Source organism: Dermacentor andersoni, chromosome 2 (genome assembly GCF_023375885.2).
Source record: "Dermacentor andersoni chromosome 2, qqDerAnde1_hic_scaffold, whole genome shotgun sequence".
NCBI lineage: Eukaryota > Metazoa > Arthropoda > Arachnida > Ixodida > Ixodidae > Dermacentor > Dermacentor andersoni.
The window spans coordinates 83,265,174-83,279,592 of NC_092815.1; the positions used below are offsets into that span (position 1 = coordinate 83,265,174).

At 47.0% G+C, this 14,419-nt stretch overlaps 1 protein-coding gene across 2 annotated transcripts in view; it reads left to right on the forward strand.

Annotated features, from left to right (window-relative positions):
- LOC126541732 (NBAS subunit of NRZ tethering complex-like) overlaps window positions 1-14,419 on the forward strand; it is a 118,570-nt gene that overhangs the window by 18,093 nt on the left and 86,058 nt on the right. For both annotated transcript variants that reach the window (XR_008614816.1, XM_055076888.1), the window contains exons 13-14: window positions 769-912; window positions 6,400-6,575. Coding sequence is in view for 1 of the 2 variants with exons in the window: in XM_055076888.1 (XP_054932863.1) it covers window positions 769-912; window positions 6,400-6,575 (320 nt within the window). In the remaining variant the exon portion in view is untranslated. The remainder of the gene's footprint in view (window positions 1-768; window positions 913-6,399; window positions 6,576-14,419) is intronic.

Below are 14,419 nucleotides of genomic sequence, written 5' to 3' on the forward strand. Positions count from 1 at the left end.
AAAGGCCACCACTACAGTGTCTTTTGTAATCATTGCATTACTTTTATATGGTAAACCATGTAAATCAATCAATACTTCATTGTTTTTATTTTCTGTAATGTGCTGGTAAAGCTTACCCTCACGTCCAGAATTCACAGTTTTGCTCTGCGGATAGTTCAAGTGTTCATAAAACTGCTACTGCAAGTTACTCTTGCTGAGGATTTGTCATTTTTGTGACCAGGATATACATCTTGAGTTGCAAACAAACAAATATTCTATTTGGTATAACTAGTATTGCCTCAGTTCATGCAACCTCAACTTTGTTATAGCCATAGAAAGCTCACAGATACAAAGCATATCCAGCTACATAATAAGTTTACTTGTCGGATGCCATAATTGTTAGGTTAATGTTCATTATATCAGGTCTGACTGTACGCGTTATATTTGCCTATTAATATATCTGTGCGTGCCAAAATAAGTATTGAGGACACAGTGAAAAACGTGTCTCTGATTGTCATTTCTTTTTTCCTAACACTCTGGCAGCGCACCCACAGCAGTAACTCAGTAGGTATAGCATTTTCCAGCCAGGCATGAGGTTGTGGGTTCAATTCCTGCCTGTGGCAGCAGCATTCCAGTAGGAACTGAATGCAAAAGCACTTGTTTACTGCGTTTCTGTACACGTTTAACACAAAGCATGTGCTCACAAATAAACTGGGTTCCTCCAATACGGCTTCCCTCATCACCCATTGTGCAGTTTCGAGATATTAAGTCCTTGAATTTTTTTTGCAGTGCCTGATTTTGGCTCATCACTCGGGTGCTGTCAAGGTGGTCTCTCTCTTGTCTCGGCGAAACCTTCTGGGTGACAGCCCAGAGTGGTTTGAGTTCTCACCACAGGTGTCTGGACTCTTTGATCGGGGGTTTCTTGCCTTTGAGGTTGGTGCTGTTCTCACAATACATAATATACAGCTTTAGTACTGGCTTCTTACCTTGCATTACACGTTTAAGTTTAAACATTTATTGTGGACTTCCTTGAACAGTACAACGCATTTAATACACTTTTCGGGACCCAACAAAATTGTTGAAAGGTCCCAAACAATTCTGACATTATGAAAACAAAAAATTCAATGGCAAGTATATGAAACAAGGATAAATGGGGGACAGTTATATGTACTGCCTCTGTTTACTTTATTGTGTCATTCCACATATGCTGAAACTGTGCTGGCTGCTGAACTGATTGCCAGTATATAATCACGCAAGTAGTGATGTCCATCAGTGTTGCAATGATTGTCCAGTTTTTTAACACAGCAGCATGGCGACTCAAGTTTCAGGGACACGCATAGCCAAGAGGTCAGTGATGCTGCAGTTATGTTCAGCATGACATACTGTATAGACTCGTGTAGGTGCCACACTCCTCAACTTGGCAGCCCAAAATTTGGAGAAGAAAAAAGATTTTTATTGGAGAAGCAATCGCATTCAGTGGCCCGATGTCGCGCACGGGCATCGCTGAATTTTTTTGCGCTGCACACTTTCGCGTGCCCCTGCTAAGTGGCAAGAGCTGCGCGTTGACTTCTGATGCAATGATACGTACATTCGGGGATCTAAGGGGTGCAGTAGCCTCCAGCTGCACTGGCACCATTTTGACCAAAAGGTTTAGTCCCGTGTAGGGCCGTACCTTGTCAATATTGTGAAAAAAAAAAGTGTGACCCTTACACGAGTCTATGTGGTAGTTGCTCTTACTCTTCTGGCCCTGTTACTTAACCACTTCAGTATTCTTGAACCTAACTTTTAGAATAACCCTTATGGGCATAGCCTGCTCTTTTTCGCCTGTAGCATGGACCAGGACGGATGATCACACACATTATTGACATACCACAGTTTACTCAGACCCACTGAGTGCTGCACAATCAGCCACACAAATACCCCCCGAGGGGAGCAGTCCTCGTACTTATGTGCTTACATCTAAGCGATGCACTTGTGCCTACACAGACAACAATCACGACCTGAGCGCACGAGGTGTTCATGAGTCGGTACCCTACAGCCTTCCGTGCTTGGCCTTTGGTTTATAGCTTATTAATTTAGCTATGGTTACCACATATACCAGTGTGAAGCTATGAAAGTGGACTGTGCAGTATTGTTTTGCATCTCTAGATGAAGAAGCTTCATTAGAAGTGTGAGAAAGCTGTTGCAATGTTTTTTTATTGCATCGAAGCTATTGTGACCAAGAGCGCTGAACACACAATGCTGTTCTTGTCTGCACCCTTTAAGACTTTCCTCTCTGTGCCTATTTCCATTGATAGCCCACTATCAATGGGTTGAAAATTCATATTTTGCCACTTTCCGAGCACTCTCAGACAGCTAGCAACATTTGTTGGGCTATTTAAAAGCTTTTCAGGCAGTTTCGATTTTCTTTTTCTGTCCCGTGCTGATTTTTAAAGTGCCTTCAAAACCTGGATGTAGTCGGCACAATGAGCGCTTGTAGTTTCCAAGATGGCGTTGCCGTCGCATGCCGCTCATGCACAGAAACGTCGCATTTCTACCGATTCTAATGCATCTGCATGCAAGTTTTTTGCACATTGAAAGCAGTACTGACGACGAAGACAACTTCGGTTCTTCAGATTTCAATACGGAGTTTCGCTTTCTTCATCGAACTGCTTCCAAGGTGCCGTGCGCCGATATAAAGATATCCTGTTTGTTCTAAAGGTCACAGTTCTTGTCTGCAAGGTGTTAGCATCCTTTGGTCGAGATTGTTTGCCGGCAGCAGTGCAAGAAGTCGAGTTTCACCCAGAAAGATGGCAGGGAGTCGACCTTGGCATCGCGCTAGGGGTAGTCATTAAAGTGAATGTTTTCTTTTGTATCTAAAGATATCTTTTACATAGGAAGACAACATTTGCTGGAACATTGCACAGGTTCTTTATGTTGAAAATGTATATTCTTAGAACTTTTAAAGATTTTTTATGCAAAACAACAATGACGTTCTTATAAAACTTCCTTTTTGTCTCTGAATTGCTTGTTTATATTTTTTTTTGTAACTTTCCAGTAAACATGTTGTTTGGTACTAGTACCGTCAGAAAGAAAATTTCTTCTTCAATTTCATACTATGCACTTTAGTATCAAGCATGCTCTGGGATAGGAAAAAAAAGTATTTACAAGATTACCCAAGAACTGCTGCTTTTCCCGCAGTCAGCAAAGTGTCAATTCCAGCTGTTGCATACCCTTTAGTTGTATCCATACGTGCTGCTAGGAAGTGGTTAAGTGTTGTATCTATCAAGGGTGTATTCCATATTGACATAAGTTGTGTAGCATGTGGATTTTTCTCAAGCATAGAATCTAACAGCTTTTTGACAGCGCGAACATGCGTGCACATGCGTGCATAGGTGGAGCAAAACACCTACCAGCACAAATCTTGCGCGCCATCGTGTGTGTCATAGTTTTGTGTGGTCATGTGACCAGCTGTGTTTACGAAGCCTCACATGAAGTTACGCTCCTCTCGTTGCTCTCTGAAATTCGAAACTTGGACTGGTCGCAACAAACACATACAATATTGCTTCACGACCACAGAATGGCAGCACTATTGGTAGGACAACGTTAAAGACACATTATAGCCATTTGCACTCCATAAGCAGTAAATCTCCAAGAGATCCTCTCTTTTTGGATGCATATTATATGGAAGGGATGCACCGTTGAATTTTATGTCATTGTGTCAAGGGACCCGGGCTGGACATCTTATCAGTGTGCTACTGTATGGCAAAGGTGCCTATGTATGTGCATATGTTTGTGCAGCCATGCACGTGCAGTTAAACATCAATATAACAAGCTTCAATATAACAAAGTTCTCAGTGTAACGAAGTAATTAACTTTTTATAACTTCACGTCAACAGAACTCAGTGTATTTTTAACGTCAACATAACAAAGTGTGTTTATAGACCTTTTTTTCCATGGCCGCCACCATATTGGGCAGGCAGGGGTGCCATCTTTGGGCAGTCGGGATACTAGCTTTGTGTTGTATGCCAGATATATACTCAGTGCCGGTTACTGGTGTTTTTTTTCTGGACTCATGGGGTCTGTTTACTACAACGTAACGTCTTCTAAGTTGCAAACAGTTCTGTGAGATGTACTGAAGTGATTTAAGTCTGCATGGTCGGCACTACTACTGGTGCTAAGACGGACAGTGCACCCAGCGCAATGCATGCACATGTGTTTGAACCTACTAGCAGCCTTGGAGATCAGTTGCATATTTATGAAAATTCGTTTCACAAATGTGACCTCACTGCAGCATTCTCACATTTTAAGCTATGGTTTAGCAGCAATCAGTAGTTACAAAACATAAGACAATCCCAACAGCGTGGGTAACGTTCTGCTGCGGAATAAATTGTGCTGCTTACTTTGACAAGAGTTCCAATTGTTATCTGTAGATACACTGCACAACTAGCTTGTTTGTTGGACAAGGTTTTCACCCACGAATAAAATGGCTTTGGTTAGTAATGGTAGCCACACTATTCTGTATAACAATGTACCGTACAGTGTGAATCATGCTTGTCAAGTGGTCGAGCGACCGACTGTGGACTGCTCAAGCGTACAAAGCAGTGGTAGATGCTGGGTTATAGATCCTTTGTGCTTTAAAGCGCATGTTACAAGTATGTGGCATGACTGTGTGAGGTCTTATTGCGATGTTAGTGAGAGAGTGTATGTGTGTGTGTGTTGCTTTCTTTTTTTCGAAGGAAGAGGATAAACTTCGATTTTTCTTTTTTGTTCAGTCTTGTTCATCTTGTCCTCTACAATGCACTCACCCATTTTACAGAAATTCTGTCCTTGCAAATGACCATCGGATTCTTTTTATGCGGTTCTGTTTGAATATTGCTGCTTTTAGGGCTAAAAGAGAATGCCAAAACACAAAACTTATATGTATCATGCTGGTTTACCAACCGCAGTGATTGTTGTGTTGAGCAATGCCATCAGCGTCATACAAGAAGCTAACGTTGATATAGCCATAGGGCGTGAGAACGATGCCGGTGGCTGACGCAAATATTTTGCAGCGATTAGTGCATAGATCTTTTGGGATTGCATTAGGTTGGGAGAACACAAGCACTCTTTGTTTTAAGTCTTATGCCAATCTATCACATAGTGAGATTTTCCAATTCGTGCTTGCAATTCAGACACCCCAGCTCTTCATTGAATGAAAACCAATACAGCCAAAATAGTTCACAGCACACACACACATCGTGCCTGACGATGCGCATCACATGTTCGCGCAGCCAAGAGAAATTTTTGCACAGTGTATGGTTACACCTAAAGGCTGCACAATGGTTCTTCGAGAACTTCCACAAAGAATGTGCCAAAACATCTCTAAATCGTTTCGCATCGTGCGTCGATAACACATCCAAGCAGCACCGCGATGGCGGCTATAGATGCAGATCATCAAATGATAGAATTACATGTGGCTACTTGCGCACGCACCTCTTAAGTTGCACTCCGTGGGACAGAAAGCGGCTGTCAAAGCGGGGCAGCAAGCCCCTCTCGCTGTCATGTTCAGTATAAGTCCAAGTGCAATAACATCCTATCGATAAGATCCTATGTGTAGATGAGAGGGAAAGTGCGTGAGGGTGAGCCAAGAAGGATAATGGCTTGATGCGTGCGAGCTTCCCACACATCAAGGGAAGAGGGGGTAGGGGGGAGGTGGGGCAGGTGAGTGCACGTCTCTTCCTTTAGCTTGGCCTTGGCTGGGCATGGCTGTCGGCGCATGCTGTGTTAGAGGTAATCTGCGGCATGTGCGAAAGCTGGGCAAGCCAAGACGGCCATGCCTTTGTGTGCGCAGTCTTTCTGTGCATGTTGTGCTGGAGGTCATGTAATCTAGAGTTTCGAAGCTGCATTGAAATGGGAAGCAGCAAACCCAAAGCACTCGCTCCCCTCTGCCTGGACTCTTTGTGATAGCATCGCCTCATTGTGGGCAACGCTATTAGCCACAGTGGTGGAGGGGACGCGAACGCTTCGCAGGCTTTGCTTCAGACCGCCGATGTAAAGAAATCGTTGATACAGCAAAATCAACAACAAATTTTTTTTTTCTCATTGAAATTAGTTTTTTTTTCCAATTGCCCAATAACTCGAAAAATGTTACACCCCCTTCCACATAAGAAAAATTGATTGGCAATGGCACTTATTAGCACAAAGGGTCTAATTTCAATATAATTAAATTTTGGCATAACAAAGTAAAGGTCAAATTTTACCCACTTCGTGATATCGAGGTCTAACTGTATGTGCTTTCATAAAGCTGGGCGTCTTGTGCTCACTTTCATTTTTTTGAAAGCTCCTTTGTCACTCACTTCAAATTTTCGAACTGACACTGTCATTTAACAAATAAAGATGACACAGATGAGATGGCATTGATCGATGGAAGATGTTTCTGCTCTGTCTCTCTTCCTGCAGTGCGAGTGGCTGTTTGCAGGGGTCAGGACACCTGTGGACGCAATCGATGGTGGCGAGAGCAGTGATGAGGAGACTTTGCCTCCTTCACTGGCAAGCAAAGCGGGCAGTGTGGTTCGGCATGCCCTTTACTACGTGACTGACAGTGAACGATTTGCACCGCCCAGAAAAAAGCCCATGTGAGTGGAAGCAGTGTTTGTAACTATGAAGCATTTATTATTGGTTTTATTCATGCCCCTATTACTACTTTTCCTGCTCTACTTTCTACTGCTGATGGTCCTCCTCCTCCTCCTCCTCCTCCTCCTCCTACTACTACTACTACTACTACTACTACTACTACTACTACTACTGCTACTACTACTACTACTACTACTACTACTACTACTACTTCAGTCAAACCCACTTATAACGATACCAGTTTTAACAATATATCGGTTATAACAATGAGAAGCTGCTGCTCTGTCAACATTTGTATGTTTTCCCATGGTGAAATAACCCGCTTACTACAATGCCCCGATGTTGTATTATCGGTTATAACGATGAAGTTTGGCTGCTGGGTTTCTGAGCCGAAAGGTAGGGAAACGCGAAACCCTTGAAAAGACAAAAAGAAAACGAGAAATTTGATCCGCTGCTCCAACAGCCACCGCACGCTCATTTTCTAGCCATCTCCGCGCGCCTCCCTCCCGTTGCCTTTCCACCCCTCTGAGCACGAATGGGCTGCATGCACAGCTCGGCTGTGCCCACAGCTCTACGCCGTCCCACCCTCCAAAACACGAATGGCCCATGCTAACCACTCTGTTCGCATGTTGCTCGCTGTCTCCTCATTCAGTACCATTCTGCAAACAGCTTAATTGCTCACGCTGGTCTTCATTGTTTGCGTCGAAATCGTTCCTGGCCACGCGGTTTCTCGTCGCTGAAACAGAAGATGGCTGATACACCTGCTGATCATCGGCAATGCACGACGTTGCCGGTGAAAAGAAAGTGCACGGCTGTAGATTTGGAAACTAAGTGCTTCTAACCGATGAGGCGATCGTTGTGACCGTGCTTGCATCAAATAGCAACGGCAGCGATGACGCGGTGGGGCAGGCTGCCCGATGAGGTGATCATCGCGAACGTGCTTGCATCGAATAGCGATGGCAGCGATGACGTGGTAGGGCAGGAGAGGGGTGTTGCAATCGCACCGCTGGCACGAGTTGTTGGAACCTCAGTGCTGACGCCCGTTATTGCAAATGGGTCGCAAGCCCCAAGGGTAGCGTTGGCCTGGCGGCCTGGGGCACTGGAAGCATCCGAAGGTCCCAGCAAAGCATGAGTCAACTGGTAACAGAACAACTTGTTTATTCTAACATCGCAAAAGAGCGCGCGGTCAGGTCGACCGAAGTGGAGAGACGGGAGAGCACGTAACTCAACGGATGAAATCGGAGCCTCTCTCTTGGCGTCCGGGGGCAGCTGCTCTTATAGTCTCGCAGCTGAGGGCAAGGAGGAAGGTCACGGGATGAGACCACGTGACGGCGGAGCACGGACGAGCTGAGAGACATGTTGAGACGAGTGTAGTGACTCAGCCGCCGAGCAGGCGCCGATCAGACCTCCTCGCTTCACACTTGGGGAGCTCCTCTCCCCGGCTGCCGCGCTTTGACAAGCGTGGGCACACACACACACACGCACACACGAAGACACGTGGCACTGAAACACGCCTGGACGCGCTTGGCGGGGAGGCTTTGCGGCAGCTCCGAACGGGCCAAAATGTCCGCCGTTTTGAAGGAAGCCCCGGCGTCCGTTGCATCCGCGCCGGCTATACCGCGCGTCGTAGGCGAAACGTAACAGACCGCCCCGCCGGGGGAAGGAGATCCCGATGGTCAGGGGACTGCATCCGCTGTCCGGAGGGATGTCGCTCGATGATGCACATAACCGAAGTCGGGCGTCCGTCGGCGTTTCTTGAGCGCAGCGCACGGAGAAGGCCTCGTTCTCTCGTTCAGGTTCACACAGGACACTGCAAAGTGACTTCGGGAGAGTTGACATTTTTGTTCTCGTTCCCGGCAAGCGTTAGAACTACGCCGAAAGTCAACCGCTCAGTCAGCAAGCACGGCACAACCCTCACTAAGCCCTGCCAGGCTCTTTCCCCTTTTATACTACTGCCTAGTTCCTTACAGTAGTTTAGCAGCACTCAGAACGCGTCCACAAATCGGAAAATTGCACTAGAAAGCACATCATCACTTTGAAACACTACACAAAAGCAATATGTTAAAAATCCTGCCTCAGGAAGAAAAACATCAGTAACAAACAATTTTGAGGCTGATTCCCACGTTAGGGGCTTCGACTTAAGCCATCGGCGTTACCGTTGAGACTCCCCTTTTTGTAACGCACCTCAAAGGAATATTGTTGCAAAGCGAGGCTCCAGCGCAGGAGGCGGCCATTTGTGGAAGAGATGGTCTGCAGCCATTGGAGAGGGCAGTGATCCGTATCGAAGCATGCGAAGTGGAGAACGCAGCGAGCGACCGTACACTAGCTCAGCTGGCGAAAACCCCGTAGCCGCATGCGGCGCGGTCCTTAATGCAAACTTCACCCCAGGCAGACACAGCTCCCAGTCAGTTTGCTCAAACCACAATGCTCTCAACACGCGCTTCATGACGGAGTGGAGCTTCTCAACGGAATTCGACTGGGGGTGGTGCACTGAGCTGTGTAACAGCTTTACCCCGCACCTTTCGAGAAAGGCTGTCGTCAAAGCGCTCGTAAACACCGTGCCCTGATCTGACTGGATTTCCGCAGGAAAACCAACTCGCGCAAATATGGACAGTAGTGCATTGACTATCTCAACTGAGCTTAGTTCTTTAAGCGGCACTGCTTCAGGGAACTTTGTCGCTGGGCAGATCACAGTCAAAATGTGTCTGTACCCCGTGGTTGTTACCGGCAGAGGTCCCACTGTATCAATAACGAGCCGTCTAAAAGGCTCTGAAATGATAGGTACCAACTTCAACGGCGACCTCGATTTGTCCCCTGGTTTGCCCACCCGCTGACAGGTGTCGCATGTCTTCACAAAATGGTCTGCGTCCCGAAAACACCCTGGCCAATAGTACTCTTGCAAGAGACGGTCCTTAGTTTTCTTAACTCCTAGGTGTCCAGACCACGAACCCCCATGCGACAAGCGCAACAGATCCTGACGATAGCATTGAGGCACGATCAGCTGATCGAACTCCACTCCCCTGCGGTCTAGATACTTCCGGTACAGGACCCCACCTCTTTCCACAAAGCGAGCATTTTTCTTGGCGATACCTTCCTTGACAATGCAGCGTATGTTTTCTAGGCTGCCATCCTTCTTTTGCTCGGCTATCAAAGCCGACCGGCTGACTTTTAGCAACCTATTAAGTCCGTCTGACGTAGGCGTGATGAGCAAATCTGCAGATAGCTCTTCTAACTTTCCCGCATCGGGAATTTCCTCTCCAGTATCTGGTGCCTTTAACGCTACAGGTTCAATTTTATTCAGTTCGGGCGTGCTCTGAATATCAGCTTGCTGCGCCTCTGACCCTTTCTCATTGTTCGACAACGTCGGTCCCGCAACTACCGCCTTTGCAGCGAGCTCCCGAACCTTCGATCTGGTTAAGGCCTGAACGCTAGCCTCACCAAACAAAAGCCCCTTCTCGCGCAGGAGGTGATCGGACCTGTTCGAAAATAGGTACGGGTACTGGGGGAGCAGCATAGATGACACTGCGGCCTCCGTCTCAAGCGCTCCGAAAGGTCCTTCAATAAGCACTTTTGCTACGGGCAGACACACGCTATGAGCTTCCACGGCTTGCTTGATCCATGCACACTCGCCCGTGAACATATCGGGTTCTACGTAGGAGGGGTGAACTACATCCATCGTAGCTGCGGAATCGCGAAGCACTCGGCACTCTTTCCCGTTCACGAGGAGGTCTCGCATGTAAGGCTCGAGAAGCTTCATGTTCTCGTCAGTGCTGCATAATGACAAAAACACTACTTTTGTTTTTGTTTCTGGACACTGCGCCGAAAAGTGACCCGGCTTCTGGCACGTATAACAAACGCGCGCTTGCCTCGTCTCGAACCGCTTTCTGCGTTCGCCTTCGGTTGCCGCCGTCTCCTTACGTTCGGTCGGACTGCTTTCACTCGCATCCGCACTACGTGTGTCCCCCTTTGCTCTCATGGGCGTGAACTTTGGCCTCTCAAACTTGGAGCCAAATTCACCCTTTTGACCGTCCTTAGCTCCGCGAGCCCGACGCGTCACAAACTCCTCGGCTAGCTCAGCGGCTCGAGCCACCGTACTAACGTCTGGCCTATCCAAGACCCAGTACCGCACGTTCTCAGGTAACCGACTATAAAACTGTTCTAGCCCGAAACACTGCAGAACTTTCTCGTGGTCACCAAACGCTTTCTCTTCTTTGAGCCACTCCTCCATGTTTGACATAAGCCTGTACGCAAACTCTGTATATGACTCACTTCTGCCTTTCTCGTTTTCCCGAAACTTCCGACGGAAAGCCTCCGCTGACAGCCTGTACTTTTTTAGCAGACTCGATTTCACTTTGTCGAAATCCTCTGCCTCCTCTCTATTCAAGCGAGCGACTACGTCGGCCGCCTCGCCGGGTAACAAAGTGAGCAAGCGCTGTGGCCACGTTTCCCGAGAGAACCCCTGCTTCTCGCACGTTCGCTCAAAGTTAACCAGGAACAAACCAATGTCCTCTCCAAGCTTAAACGGCCGCATCAGGTCAGTCATTTTGAACAATACTCGTTCTCCTGCACCGTGTGCCTGACTTCCATTACGAGCGCGTTCCATCTCAATCTCGAGACGCTTCATTTCCAAAGCGTGTTGACGGTCGCGCTCTTCTTTTTTCTCTTGTTGCTCTCGTTCTATCTGTTCTTTACGTTCACGCTCTTCTTTTTCTTTCTGTTCTTTTCGTTCACGCTCCTGTCTTTTTGCCGTCTCCCTCTCCTCAATGGTCTCAAGGCATTCCGACAGCTCGTCATCCTCAGCTTCTAATTCAAGAATAGCCCTTAGCAGTTCTGGTTTTCTGAGTTTGTCTGAGACATCCAGACCCAACTCTCTTGCAAGCTCCAGCAATATCGGTTTGCGCAACGACTTCAAATCCATGGCTGCTCTGAATGCTGCTTTCTCTACTGCCTACTATTGTCTTGCCGCAAACTAACCCGGCAGCAACGACAACCACAATTACCAGCTCTGTTTCTGACACTAACAAAAGCCTGGCAAAACTCAGAAGAAGAAAGTCCCGCACTCACCAAACCTCGCAGCCAAGAATTCAGCGCAGTCGTTCCGCTGCAGGCAACCAGTCATCACACAGGGCTCGTTGCACTGCTCCCGGATGGTCGTTGTGCTGCTCAGCATACAGTCAACCGCATATCTTCGCTGCTGGCCTCCGTTGTCGCGATCTCACCGCTCGCAACCAGCTGTAAGAATCGCACCGCTGGCACGAGTTGTTGGAACCTCAGTGCTGACGCCCGTTATTGCAAATGGGTCGCAAGCCCCAAGGGTAGCGTTGGCCTGGCGGCCTGGGGCACTGGAAGCATCCGAAGGTCCCGGCAAAGCATGAGTCAACTGGTAACAGAACAACTTGTTTATTCTAACATCGCAAAAGAGCGCGCGGTCAGGTCGACCGAAGTGGAGAGACGGGAGAGCACGTAACTCAACGGATGAAATCGGAGCCTCTCTCTTGGCGTCCGGGGGCAGCTGCTCTTATAGTCTCGCAGCTGAGGGCAAGGAGGAAGGTCACGGGATGAGACCACGTGACGGCGGAGCACGGACGAGCTGAGAGACATGTTGAGACGAGTGTAGTGACTCAGCCGCCGAGCAGGCGCCGATCAGACCTCCTCGCTTCACACTTGGGGAGCTCCTCTCCCCGGCTGCCGCGCTTTGACAAGCGTGGGCACACACACACACACGCACACACGAAGACACGTGGCACTGAAACACGCCTGGACGCGCTTGGCGGGGAGGCTTTGCGGCAGCTCCGAACGGGCCAAAATGTCCGCCGTTTTGAAGGAAGCCCCGGCGTCCGTTGCATCCGCGCCGGCTATACCGCGCGTCGTAGGCGAAACGTAACAGGGGGGGGGGCACTGGCTTCCTCGCCGTTATAGTTTTCTCACAACAGCTCTGTCATCCCCTTATTTTGATTTTTTCATGCAAGCCAGTTATAACAATTATCGGTATAACAATGGAATTTTTGTGGCACCTGAATATTGTTATAAGTGGGTTCGACTGTACTACTACTACTACTACTACTACTACTACTACTACTACTACTACTACTACTACTACTACTACTACTACTACAGTCAAACCGCGCTATAATGAACATGGATATAACATATTGTTGGACATAACAAAATAAATCTAAGATATTTCTCGTCGATATTGGCATGTAATGAATATGTACTTTTAATTGATATTGAATATAAAGAACATATTTTCGTGTCAGATGCAACTTCTTTATAACAAGGTTTGATTGCACTACTACTACTATGTACTGCTACTACTACTGCTGCTACTACTACTGCTGTTGCTGTTGCTTCCGCTTCTGTACTGGTACTAATACTGAACTGCTACTAATACTACTTCCAAGTGTTGCCACTTTCACTATGACCACTCCAACTGTATACTTCCGACTATTGCCACTTCCACGAACTATGACCACTCCAACTGTTTACTTCCAACTGTTGCTACTTACACCAACAATGACCACTCAAACTGTCGCTGCTGCTGTTACTGCTATTTCTCGTTTTAAGTTGCTCGCATGCAGTACAGCCCCAAGTTTTCATTATTTTTGTTTTGCGTGCTGATAACGTGAAAACTGTTTTATTTAATAAGAAAGAAAACTGGACGCAGTAAGAAAGAAACTAGTGGTTCGAAGTGCACAAATTTTCGAGGCATTGAAATATTGTCACGTCGTGGAAGGAATGAAAAGATCGCAGGTAAAGGTGTGTGTACAAGTTATTAAAGTAGAAGCATGTACAAGGCAAGGATACATAAAACAAGATGGCTGATGAAAACCAAAGCCAGCTTGCCCCATCAAATTATCTTCTTTTGTTGAGGATAAAATTCGTCTTTGGCATCACTCTTAGTTAAACTTGGTCTTTGGTGCCACTCTTGGTTGCTCCATAACAATATGAATCATATACAGTCTATGCTCATTCCAACGGACCCGCAAAGAACATTTTCAGATATAACGGACCATATTTCAGCCTTAGTTTTCTCTACCTATTTTATTAATGCAATGAAGCTCGCTTTTAATGGATCATGCTGCAATGGACTATTGGCTACAGCAGACGAAATTAGTGGCAATTTTTGTCAAAATCGGGCGTACAAAACTGACTTTTGCCATGTCGACACGGGCTGACAACCGACTTGTGAGGGGCAGCCGACGATCATGGCTCAATATCGCACGCAAGAGGGAGGAAGGTGGGGCGGAAGCACGCTGTCTTCTTTCGCGCTCGAGTCATGGGTGGGAGGCGAAGAAGAGGGGTTCTACTCCGGCGGCTGTTGTTTACGGTGCAGCCACCTGGGTGCCATATCTTGAAAGTGATCTGCGATGTGGACAAAGTGCGCCCAGTGATGGTAGCTTCGTATGGGCTGTGATTTCGACGTTTAGTTCACATTGAAGCGAGAGTCAGCGCAAAAGTCAATTCACTTGCTGTTGCTACCGCGCTTTCTCACTCCAGCGTTTTGACAGCAACTTTCCACGGTCATCGAGCGAGATATGTTCATGTATACATGTGCGCATGTCACACTGCGCTTGTTAATTTAGTTAGTAAGCCAATGTTTACAATTTTATATGGCCTATAAAACTACTGTTCTTACTTCACATAGCTGTCTACCAATGTGCTATCACAAATGATACTTAGCCTCTCGGGTGAAACTGCGACTTGTTTTGTTTGTTTTACTTTGGACGCTCGTCACTCACTCTTCGCAATAATGTTGTTACACATCGCGACCAAAGTTTCGGAAGTGAGGTATTTCGGATATTATGGACTTCGGATAAAACAGACATTTTTTATCGGATTATCA